The 13,395-nt window shown below is 34.2% G+C and overlaps 1 protein-coding gene across 2 annotated transcripts in view; it reads right to left on the bottom strand.

Moving 5' to 3' along the window:
• The window catches only part of jim, a 61,579-nt gene extending 56,028 nt beyond the window's left edge, over positions 1-5,551 (bottom strand). For both annotated transcript variants that reach the window (XM_053750159.1, XM_053750160.1), the window contains exon 1: positions 5,094-5,551. In XM_053750159.1, the coding sequence (XP_053606134.1) occupies positions 5,094-5,178 (85 nt within the window). In that variant the 5' untranslated portion in view covers positions 5,179-5,551. The remainder of the gene's footprint in view (positions 1-5,093) is intronic.
• Positions 5,552-13,395: the final 7,844 nt, after the last annotated feature.

Genomic DNA, 13,395 nt, shown 5'->3' with positions numbered 1-13,395 from the left:
ATTGACTGTAGAACTTTCAGAACAGCCTGCCTGCCGTGTTGGCGAATAGATAATATGAATATACTTAAATATAAATTAAAAAGTTTCCTGATGTCATCAGTATGTTAGTATGTTTTAATCATAAACAAAAAATTATTTTAAATAAAACCAATCTAAAAAGTATTAAGTGGGTTTCTTACGGCATCCTCAGTAGTGACCTTTCCGAAATCTAAATAATTTGTAGCTTTGAGAATTATTATACAATTTAAAGACATGAAGTGCCTGTCTAGGTTTAATTTCAGGTTAAATGCATTGAGTTTGATCATTAGAATAAGAATATGTAGTGCCGAGACAAAAGAAGGTGATGTCGAAACAATTATATATAGATCTACGCTTACGATAATTGCCTCGGAAGTCTATATGAATCAGAGCATTGCAGACACGTCTGGGATACCGACGCGTTTGTTTTATATATAAGAAACTTACAACCAAAATAGGGGCCCGATTCTCATCAATAATATGATTAATTGTATTTAATTTGATCGATTGTCAAAAATTACAACAGTTTCTGCATTCACTGTAAATTAGAATCGAACAAATGATATCAAACGCAAAATCGATAGTAATTTTGTGGATTTTTCTAAATTATCACCATTCATAGTATTCTTATAATTAACTTTTCTTATAATGAATTTGAGCTTTATATTTTTGACAATCTATATTTATGATTTATTTACGGCTTAAATATGTAAGCCATTCAAATAGCTCCTGGCTTCGGGTGTCACAGACGATAATTAATCTGAGAGCGCCTTTAGATTAGTGAGATATAATTCATCTCGACGAAATAATATTATGGTAATGTTATTTTTGATTTTCTCATTATTTATTTTATTAGCTCCTTGGCCTTAACCACAAGTCGAATGGAAACCTTTTTAAAACGTATAAGGAAAATTTGGAAATAAACTTGCAAAATGACAAAACACACAACAGTTTTAGGTTGCAAATTAAAATGTGTCTTTGGGAATTCGTTTAATAACCTCTACCTGACAAATTCTTCTCAATTTATTGTCTTTGGACTTGCTAATATAGCGATGACACATATTATTCATATTTGTATAATCGATAAGGTTAAGTCTGATAGAAAAATCTGTGAACAATGAGATGAAATTTGCTTTATTTAATACATTTTACACGATCGCTGCGCGCGCACCAAGAATTATTATATAATAATTCTTTCTTTTCGGGTGTGTTAATTTTACACTGATGTTAGATTTTACACAAGTCGCCTGTAAAGGCATCTGTCGTTATGATTTATTACAATATTAATTTTTCTTTACTCACAAAATATATTATTATATTATTTATTTGAATTATTATTTAATTGTGAAAACAAATGTTTGTTTCAACGCACAATTACTTGTAAATTGTAACGTAACAAAACAATAACACGGGTTCAAAGACATTGACTTAACAATGTAGCCAATTATTGTACAGTCGTGCACAGCGATTAGCGACTAGTCCCACGACTTGTCGCGCGACTAGTCGCCACGACACGACCTTGACATTTGCGCGATGCACCATATTTGCATATAAACGCACTCTCGACGACGCCGATTATCGTAAACTGGTTTTAGACTTGGACGGACTCGACTGGTTTCTGTACAGTCCGGTTGAAAAGTGTGCTCAATCTGCTATCTTTTCATATCAATGTTATATGCTTTATTAATTATGTTAATTATAGTGTATTTAGTTTATTTCTTGATCGCATCTTATTGAGGACAAATCAAACTTTATAGATATGACTTCATTGCTTTTACATTTATTCAAATATATTAATTACATAGTTTTGAATGTGATTTAATTATAGGAAAATATCTAAAACTGAAGCTGAATTTATGTGGTTACACATTTTATTGCGACAAGGGTGCATACGTTATGTGATACTATATTTTTTTCTACAGGTCTTGGAAGAAATTACTGTACTCATTACAAAGTTTTATTAACGTTCATGCGTTTAAACAAATGAATAAAGTTTTTAGCTTTACCCTTTGGTAGTATTTCTAAAAAAAACAATAATGACGTCCCAGTTAACTTTCCAAAATTCAAATTCTAATTATTTATAGACATACGCTTATTAATAAAAACTTTATTCTCTTATAAGCCTCGGAATAGTTATTCTTTGTATTGTCTCGTTCTTTCAATGTCAAATGCTGAAAAGAGAGAGAGAGAGAGGGACAAAACAAAGAAAAACTACTCCAAGCCTAATCAGAGAATTAAATGTTTATTAATAAAGCGGATAATGTTTAAATAACTTAATTTATTTCAAAATTAAAAATTCTTTATTCAATTTATGATGATATACATCACTTATTGACGTCAAAAAATTACTTAAACTAAGTATTTGAATAAAAGCATCGTAATTAACGTATTACTGAATAAGATCACAGTGGATATAATATCTGTGTGTGCCCCCGCAGCACTTACAGTGATGGGGCGTTAGCAAATAGAACAAAAATGTTTAGTTAGCAATTGTGCACGCGAGCATACGTCTGCGAAGGGCGGTTATGGTGAATACGGTGCTGAACGGCCACATAAATATCGGTGCGATGTATTGGAGTGTTTGTTGGACCATACGTGCATTTTTATGTGGGTGTCTTCGTGTGTCTTAAAGATAAATATATATCCATACTAATATTACAAATGCGAAGTCTGTCTGTCTGCTCGGCTAGGCCGCTGGACCAATTTTGATGAAATTTGGTATGCATGTAGTTAAAGAACGGCTATGCCGCTGGACCAATTTTGATGAAATTTGAATTTAAAATAAAGACCCTTGTTCAAACATAGGCTACTTTTTTTTATCAATCCCCAAAATGTGGGGTGAAAGTTTGTATGAAAATCGTTTTCCTTTCGCAGATTAATTCACGCGGACGGAGCCGCGGGCAAAAGCTAGTTAGCTTTAATCTTGTATACTTCGTCGTACTTCCAATTAATAAAGCCTTTAAAAGAGCTTAAGGAAGATAATAATATTTTCTATTCTATTTTAGAGCTTTAAGCTAACAGTGATTTATAATCCGGAATGTAATATTATTAAGTTCCGTTTAAATTTAAAAAAAAACAGAAATATTTCCATGAATAAAATCATATATCCATTTTTTTGTTTTATGTTTACACATATAATACAAAAAACATATAGATATGTATATTATTATTAATGAAAAATAAAATTATAATTAACAAAAATTAAGCAAGAGGAAAATTGAAGAGTAAAAAGCTCAATCAAACTTTTAACTTAACGGAAAGTTGCCATTACCTGTTCCCGTTGTTGATAATCATGAAAAATTTAAAATTTTATGTACTTATAACAATAAAAAATAATCCTTTAATTTTTATCGCGAAAAAGTTTTCTTTTATTTTTGACTGCAAAGTATTGCTAATGCGCAAATTAATTGTTATTTTGTTTGTCTGTTTGGTAAGATTCGTCTCATATTTCTTTTTTTGTTAGAGAAGAACAAGCGATATCCTTAAGTCCAGACTAGGTGTGCCTTTCAGCTTTGCTTCCAAAGGAATTTAGGCGGGAAACCCTTCTTAAAGCAACGTCAAAGCAATTCGCGCTTGGCCGGTTTATTAAAATAAATTATATAAATGATAAATATATACTCTGCCTTTTGCTTATAAAGCAGATATAATCCTATTATATTAGAAATAGCTTTACGTCTCTTCCCTTTCCTTACGGGGCATACAGAGCCGGATAAGTCGCGCAGACGCCATCATCAAATATTGCTGTCGGTATAAACTTTTCATTGTCCATTTAAACATGAAACTAAGGGTGGGTTGCACAGTCAACTTTGACGTGCGCAGAAAAACGCAAAGTACGCGATTTTGTGTAAACGTCAGCGACGAAGCGCCGATTAAAATCAACGTAAACGTAATTTGACGGTGCAACTCACCCTAAAAGACTTTCATAGTGTAATACGTTGCACGTGGAATTAGTAGGTACTCCGCACAACGAAATACTTACTAAACCCATGGTTGCACAATAGCACATGTCACTGTGCTGTTATTTAGGCATTTTCTGTCAGTTTACATTTGGGACTTACGTACAAGTGTTATGTCATAGGTAAACTTGACAGAAAATAAAACATTTATTTCAAATTCCTGTAAACCACATTATGTTAAGCATTCAATAGTAGCTATCATACGTATAGCATCATCAAAATGTATTTAGTTCTTTAATTATTATTCTCTAATGGCGCAAGCTTTTACATTTAGCTATAGTATTCCCATGTCTGCAGTTTCCTTTTAAACATTTGATATTCCATTAAAATATCAGTTTTATATATATTTATGAAACATAGATTACAGAACTTGTCAACTGTTTTGAGTACTTGTTATTTTTCAGTAAAAATTCATTCATTCAGATATTACGCTTCTTCTGTGATGCCTTCCAAATTTAGTTATTACAAGCTGTGCCCCGGGACCGCGCTCCATTGAGAATTTCGGGATAAAAAGTACCCTATGTGTTATTCCAGGTTATATTCTAACCGTGTACCAAATTTTATAACAATCAGCCCAGTAGATTTTGCGTGAAAGAGTAACAAACATACGTACATACAGAGGTCCTCACAAACTTTCGCATTTATAGGATTACAGATCTTATACACTACTTTCAAATCAAATAAGATTGAAACCGTTGCGGAAGTCGTGGCAAGTTTAAGATATGATTAACTACTAAAGTTGCTAGTTAGGCTGTCAGTTCGTGTGTTATTTGGCGTAAAATATCTAAATATTAAATATATAGTTCTACATATATACATATTCTTATATAATTGTTGTGAGTTTTAATGTATTGGTTGTGAGTTTTAATGTTCTTTTGGTTTATTTAAATTTATAATTAATTTTATTGTTTTTATGATTTGTTTATATGTGTTATGATGAAATTGATTGATTTTATACATATTATCATGTAAATAAAGTTTCGTAAAAACGTCTATAAAAATTCAGTTATATTTTCCTTGCTTAAATCCTTGCGTATTTCTGAGAAACTTTTAAAATAAATGTTTGACAGTTCTTTTTTCAAAATAGCGAATAAAAAAGAAAACTGATTTAATTCTTACCTGTGTGACAGTAATCTTCTAAATAATGCCTCGCGGCCCTCTGCACGATCGAGTAGTACAAGCTGACAGAAGAAGCGAGAGCCATCTTCTATTCTTTCCTTCTCTTCTTTTCTTGATGCTAGGTCCGTCTGTCGGTCAGTTTGATCCCCTAATTACAGTTTCATCGAAACGGAAACAAAAACGAACAACTGAACTGGTTGCATAAAAAAAAAATCGACGAAAATAATTCCAGTTAGAAAACTATTGCGGTGTTCGAGAAAATTTTGCCGACAAATTTGATTTTTTGCTTGACGAAAACTTTACACGTTTCATTGTTTTTTTAGTCCTAAAAGTCACAATTTAGAGCACATTCCTGCTAACGACCGCTTCTACGCGAAACGAAACCCGTAACAAAATAACATAAAGTTGTATGCGGCCAGCGCGCGCCGCGGCTCAGGCTGCACTGAGCACCGATTCGCTTTTTTTTCTTTCCCTTCTGGTCGCGGCCGAAATAAGCGCGTATTATCCCATTTCTGATATTGTTTTGTGCTCGAACTTATTGAATTAGTTCTCTCGCACTTTGTTTTATAAGAGTTCGCTTAATAATTTAAAAGAAACATGTAAGTTTTTTTTTACAGTTTGTTTTTGGAGATGAAATCATACTATAGTTGTCATCATAAACTTTATATTACTTTGGTTATCGTTCAATCCTTTTATTGGAATCAATGCAAAGCCAATTGGACTTGTATGCGTGAGATCGCAGTGAAGTGAAATACAATTATAATTATAAAATGTTATACAAATCCTTAATAAAACAAAATAATTGCATGAATAATTTATTAATATTTATTTCAATCTGCTTAAAACCGGTTATTAAAATCGCGATTCTAATTAGATTCGAATTGGCGGAATAAATTCGAAGACGTCTGGCGCGAAAAGGCGCGAAAACTTATTTTCCCGCGCTCGCCGCGTCCGCAGACATGCGTACCGTGACGTTTGTTTACGTCCACTTTTTGCCGCATCTCCTTTATTTTCTCATCTTTTTATCTTACACAATTTTATGGCCAGTCTTGCTCGCTTTTTTTGGGAATCCCTCTTTACTACGCGGGCGTACAAACATACCGATTTTGTTTTTTCTTTAGCTACGTCTTCGGCTTATCTGAGTAATTTTTGACGCGTTTTGCGATAACCTAATCGACTTTTCGACAGTTATATTTTGAAGCTAATTAATAAAGCATATCGGAAGTGCGATGCGTGTGTCAGGTTGTCGGTGTTCACGTAATCAGCCGCCGACGCAATTATGACGAAACCCTTTTAAAAACGATTCGCGTTAAAATAAAGAAAAAATGAGAAAAATGTTCATCAACGCGACACGCTCCCCCCGCACCCCCTGCCGGCCCCGCGACCCCTGCGCCCCGGGCGGCGGGTGGTGTGGAAGAGGGACGGCGAGAGACTCGCGTGTAGCTATCTCCGTTGCTGCATCCCGCGTCACCAAGTTTCATACGAAAACTACCCGCTCTGCGCAGCGTTTTCATACAATTAAAAAGTCTTATCTCAAAATTGTAACGATCCAAATTCGATTTTCAAACCCTGAAATATTGCACAATTTCAGTTGTTATTTCATGTGTATTTAAGGCTGATTATTGCGTTACAGAAGTTTTGGGCTCTTGCAACTGTGAGCGCACACTTCATCGCTAAGTTTAGCCCTTGTACATGCACGCTGCACTTACGCACACATAAAAACTTCCTCGTAGGACTGTCCCAGTGTGCGTTCCTCTTTAATGTGTGCACAAAAGTTGTTATAGAAGTTTTTGGTAGACTTTCTTTGTGTCGGTGATTTTTTCCAGCGAGTTTCGCTTGTGTGCGCGGGTCAGTGTGATTTTTTCAAGTTTTTACCACTCACACATAAGAATGGTGTTTGTACGGGGATGTTTGTATGTGTGGGGGTGGACGCCCGGCCTTTGTGCCAGGGGATTGTAAAAAATGTCGTATTGGATTCTAGCAGTTCTAATGAATGATAGATAGCAGCGTCTACATATTGCATGACAAAAATCCTATGCGGGATTTTGTGTTTTTTTTTTTTTTTCGCGTTTTTCCAAATCCATTTGTTTCCATTCGTTTGTGCAAATGCATGTTGGATTTTTAATTAGGAATATTTTAGTTTGAGTGGCTAATGACGAATGTGTTTAAAGGAATATTTATTTAAATACTAACATATGTGTCTTATCAAATTATATTAGATAAATTTTTTGCGAACTGTTTCTTTGCAGTTGCTATTAAATTTCTCTAATTATTTCCACATTTAGTGGGTTTTTTTAAGTTGAATGACCCACTCGTGGTTGAATTATTTTTAATATTTTAGTGATAAAAAGGTGAACTTCACATTTTTCCAATCGATAGCGATATTTTTTATTATTTGTATTTTAAGGACCACTTTGCCTCTATAGTTCAGTGGATTGGGTGTCATGACAGCAAAGGTCGTGGGTTCGAATCCTAATGACAGCAGAAGCATTTAGTTAAGTCGTTTCTAATATACAGATGCTTAGGACGTTACAGGTTGAATCATAAAAATTATCCTAAATGAAAAAATACATTTATTGTTTGGCAAAATATGTGATACTATTTAATTTTAATATATTTCTGTGCCATATTTTGTGCGAATAAATGATAAATAAATAAATAAATTTAGTTTTCTGACATTATTTAGTTTAGTAACACACATCAAAGTAGACTTATTGACTAGAAACACAAAAAAAAATCGTATTTAAAAAACTATATTTGAAGACATCAATTAAATAATAAAAAATACTCTAAATTAGACATCAACGCGCCTTGTATACAATATTTTAATTTTGATTAACTATTTGTAATTTTAGAAATATTTTTGCTATAATATGTGTTCTCCAGGCTTGGTTCCCGTGGGAATGTTGATATAGTTTGATTCTGTACTTAAATAGATTTGTTTGTTATGTCACACACGCTTTTTAACTTATTGCTGAAAATAATAATGAGATGAAAAAAATCCTGCTCGATTCCAGAACTTTTTCCATCTCATTACAATTGATTCTGTACTGTCGTATCAGCGTAAAAATAAAAAAGTTTTTGAATAGGGATAGGAATAGAGGGCGTTACGTCTAACGGGGTAGACAAAGCCTAGAGTTGCGAAACTCGAAGGCCATTGTGTAAAAATGTTGTTTCAAATTTGGTAGATTATATATTTTTGCGTTGCATGGAAGTTTTTCTAATTCTTCTTGCATGTTGGTATCATTCTCAGCTTTGGACGGCTGTTTCAGCGTAAAAAAAAAAAACAAAATTTAAAATTTTATAAACTTTGCGATTTCACAACCGGCCGCTTGCCTGGCACCGACACCCCTTGGGAATTCTATTGTTGTCAACAGCTATCATGGCTTTCTATTCCTTAGTAGCGTAACGTTAAATTTCATGTGAAAAAGTGCCTATGAAGGTCTAATCTGAATATTTGATTTGTCATATTTTAGAACGGAGACAGATCGTTCAAATCGTGTCTACAATTCTGGCCTCAAGAATCACGAATGTTGAAGAACATATTTTGATACTGTATAAAAAGCACTCTATCTAATGATATGCATTAGACAGAGTGTATTAATCTCACAAATACTACGTTATTACACGTGAGAGGACAAAAAAGAGGTCAGTAACTGGAGTTACTGAGAGTATGGTAGCGCAGCACAGACGCGGGTTAGTGTAGATTTAAATAGATAGATAGATTATTAACTCTTTATTGCATAGATAGATTATTTATAGATAGATTATTAACTCTTTATTGCGCCTTTCACAAAGGAGTTATATGTTATAACAATATATTCAAACAGAATGAATGCAAAGGTGGACTTAGCTAATGCAATTTCTTCCAGCCAACCTTTGGATGGAAAGAGACACAAGTAAACTATGAGGGTGCAGTAAACTTAACAGTATTAAATAAAATATCAAAATAAAAAAAATATAGGAGAAATATATAAACATACAGACAAGCGTAAATGTTGTTGTTATAGAGCAATTAATAAATATATATATATATAGATTAAAGAAGACTAATATAATGAGACTTTACTTGCTTCCTGAAAGATGACAAGGTTTGGGCGTTGCGAATTTCAGCCGGCAATGCATTCCACAAACAAGCGGCCTGGACAGTAAAGGAGTGGGAATGGAACTGGGACACGTGAACAGGAATAACTAGGCGTAAGGAGTTAACGCTATGTCGTATTTAGTGTTGTAATGTTGTATTAATTTATATTTTCCATTAAATATTATTGCATTTGAATTAATATAATTTTGTATGTTATTCATGATTTATATTTTGTATCATTTAAATTGTTGCATTTGTATTATGTACAAATATTAGCACCTTTAAATTTTAATTATTGATTTCTATTTACACTATTTGATCATTGAATGACGACCTCGGTGGCGCAGTGGTAAGGTTCTTGCCACTGAACCGAGAGGTCCCGGGTTCGATGCCCGGTCGGGTCATGATGGAAAATGATCTTATTCTGATTGGCCCGGGTCTTGGATGTTTATCTATATATGTATTTGTTATAAAATATAGTATCGTTTAGTTAGTATCCCATAACACAAGTCTCGAACTTACTTTGGGGCTAGCTCAATCTGTGTGATTTGTCCTAATATATTTATTTATTTATGAATTATGTTTGCTTGCGTCCTCGCTTAGGTGACAGCTGAAAATCAGCGGTTGCTCTCCCCGGGCAACATTGAGCTGAGCTGCAGCCTGTTTGTGCGCCTGTGCACACTTACTGCATGTTACATTCGTAATCTTTAAAATTTTCTTAAGATTGTTATTGTATGTTGGTGTGAAACAGTAGTGCGAATAAATGATTTATCTGTCTATCTATTTAGTGTAGATTAAAAAAAAACCTATCCCTATAACTTAAATAGAGAAATATTATGATATAAATAAATATAAATATATTATGACAAATCACACAGATTGAGTTAGCGCTAAAGTAAGTTCGAGATTTGTGTTATGGGCTACTAACTAAACGATACTATATTTTATAATATATACATATATAGATAAACATCCAAGACCCGGGCCAATCAGAATAAGATCATTTTCCATCATGGCCCGACCGGGGATCGAATCCGGGACCTCTCGGTTCGGAGACAAGCACTTTACCATTGCGCCACTGAAGTCGTCATGATGATGCATAACATTACTATATTTCTGTTTATAAATAAATATAAATATATAAGGACAAATCACACAGATTAAGTTAGCCCTAAAGTAAGGTCTAAACTTGTGTTATGGGATTTTAACTCAACAATACTATATTCTAAACATATACTATACATACATATATAGATGAACATCCAAGACCCAGGTCAATCTGAAAAACATTATATTTTTACGCTGACTCTGAGCCTCATAGCGCCGAATTTAATTAGGAACATGCAAATATGATATAGACAGAGAAAAATTATATTGGTATGTGCATGTCACGTGATATGCTTTTGAAACTAAATTTAAACAATATGATGAATTATTTGAATTTAAAATAAGAATCGTTGCACAAACGACCAGTATTACAAGCGGGTGTACTTTTAGTGGCCGCACTTGCCGTATGTAAACATTACGCTATCGACGCGACAATAAGCACCGAAAGCATAGTGTGGACATGCCTTCACAAGAGTCTGTCAAAAAAATAAGAAAAAATCCCAAAAAAATGTAAGAAAATATATTACAGTGACGAACTTACTTATGCCTGCCAAAATTTAACCCTACTTGGGAATGCTATTACTGCATATCATCAGCCTAGACTATGTGTCCCTTAATCGCCTCGTACGATATCCACGAGAGGATATGCAGCTCTATTGTAGAGTGGAATAATACTGTTCTAACTTCATTTTTACATGTTTTGTTCAGTTTGTTTATACACGGCTCACATATGACAGGCACACATATATTATCACTAGCTGCGCCCCGGGGCTTCGTTACCGTGGGATTTTTGGGACAAAAAGTACTCTATGCGTTATTCCAGGTTATATTCTACCCGTGTATCAAATTACATAACAATCGGTCAATTAGATTTTGCGTTAAAGAATAACAAACAAAAATACATACGTACACACATTTTCAACAACTTTCGTATTTAAAATATGAATAGGATTAGTCTTCATTTTATGTCGATGACATTCCAACGATATACCTATTCAAATTTCCCCTAAATAAAAAAAAATATATTGTCATGTCCACAGGTTTCTTTCGCGACTCGCGACAGGTAATTACCGACGTCAGATTGCCCCCAAAAAGTGCAATTACAACTCAATTAGCTCACGAGCAGCTCAAAAGGTTTAAGCTAACAGACCATTGTGACAGACAGACATCCTTATATATTATAAAACAAAGTCTGCCGAGACTGTCTGTGTGTTCGCGATGAATTCAAAAAACTGTAATTTGTAGTTTTGGTAAATATCATTTAATTTAGAATATGACATGAAAAAGTGCATGTGAAGATCTAATTTCTGAATAAATGATTTGATTTTGATTTTGCGGTTTTACTAATATGTCATTCCTGAGGAAGGTTTAGGTATAAATTAATATGTTTTTAAACGGTTTTTTTATTATTTTTTACAGCCGGGACGGGCCGCTAGTTCATTCTATAAATAGACCGGTATCATAGATGGATAAAACGCTTATTTACTGATACTGCATACATACAAGCGACAAATGCGACAAATTTGACAAATTTTTACAAATAGTTAAAACAAACATAACAGACATAAATACATACATATTATACCAGGTTTACACGAATTTATATCTAACGTTGAGGAGGTCAAATCCTCCTGTATGTGCTGCAGTAGTGCAAAAAGGCATACCCTCAGCGTGGGGACTTGTGAGGCGGCACACTGGTTTTCAGTTAGTTAGTATACGCTTGACTAAACATACTTACATGTTAGGTAGGTACATATATGTTGCTAAAACTACTATCAATTATTAGTAAAATTGCTATAATATTTCTCCATTTAAGTTATTAAAATATATTCAAAAAGTGCGAGGTATAGTCATAAGGTTTCACAGAATCCTGGGCTCCATCCCAACCACATTACATGATAATTATACCGACTGATATTATAAATGCGTAAGTTTATGAGAATGTCTGTGTGTATGATTATTACTCTTCACGCACAGGTAGAACATAACCTGGAATACATAGGGTACTTTTTATCCCGAGCGAAGCCCCGGGGCGCAGCTAACACATAGGGTACTTTTATACCGAGCGAAGCCCCGGGGCGCGGCTAGCAACAGATAAATAAAGAATATTTCCAAACTAGTTTTTGCCCGCGACTTCGCCAGCGTGATTTTCTCACGAGAACTTTTCTTTTCCGGGATGAAAGATAACCTATGTCCTTCTACATAGGTACTTAAAATTACACGTATTCAAAATTTCAACAAGATTAATCTTGTTGAAATTTTTAATACGTGTAATTAATACGTGTAAAGTAAGTTTGTTTGTTTGTTACCTCTCACGCTTTATCTACTCAGTTGAGTAGATAAAGCGTGAAGAGGTAACAAACAAACTTACTTTCGCATTTATAGTATTAGTTGGCATAAAACGTCATCAATATAGTACGAAAGTCTCCAGCTAAAAGACGGTGTAAAGCCTAGGCGACAGTTGTCTATTCATGGGCCAATGTCGTCGAAACGGAAAGTAGGCGCTGCAAGGACGCCCGGTCGGGAGCCGAGGCTTCCTTGCTCGGATATTGACCTCTGGTCCAAGTTCATAAGCTGCGAGGATCAGCTTCCGAAATAGATAGTTTAATATTTAATATAAATGCGAAACTACTACATTAGTTTTATTATAAATGCGAAAGTAAGTTTGTTTGTTATCTCTTCACGCTCCATTTCCTCAACCAATCTTCATAAAATTTTGTATACATGTAGATTGAAGTATGGAGAAGGACATAGGGTCATACATACCTTCCATCCTGGAAAAATAACTGTTCCCTACCTAAACCTTTCTCAGGAATAATGCTATCGATGAAAACTGCATGAAAATCCGTGCAGTCATTTTGAGTTTATCGCGAACATAGACATACAGACAGGTTTTAACAATTACAAACAAATCCAACCAGGATCGACGGCTTTCCGAATCACAGAGGAGCTCAAGATAACACATTCCTGGCCACCCATCGAATGACCAACTATCGTAAAATTGTCTTAACCACTATGACAAGCCGAGCGCGCTAACCACTGCGTTATTGAGTTCCTCAACAACAGTGACGTTTGGTCCAAAAAAACAAGGAAGCTAGAGAAGGTCACTTG

Source organism: Plodia interpunctella, chromosome 10, assembly GCF_027563975.2.
Source record: "Plodia interpunctella isolate USDA-ARS_2022_Savannah chromosome 10, ilPloInte3.2, whole genome shotgun sequence".
Lineage (NCBI taxonomy): Eukaryota > Metazoa > Arthropoda > Insecta > Lepidoptera > Pyralidae > Plodia > Plodia interpunctella.
Note: the sequence above shows the minus strand (reverse complement) of the source record. Positions and strands in the feature narration are given on the sequence as shown.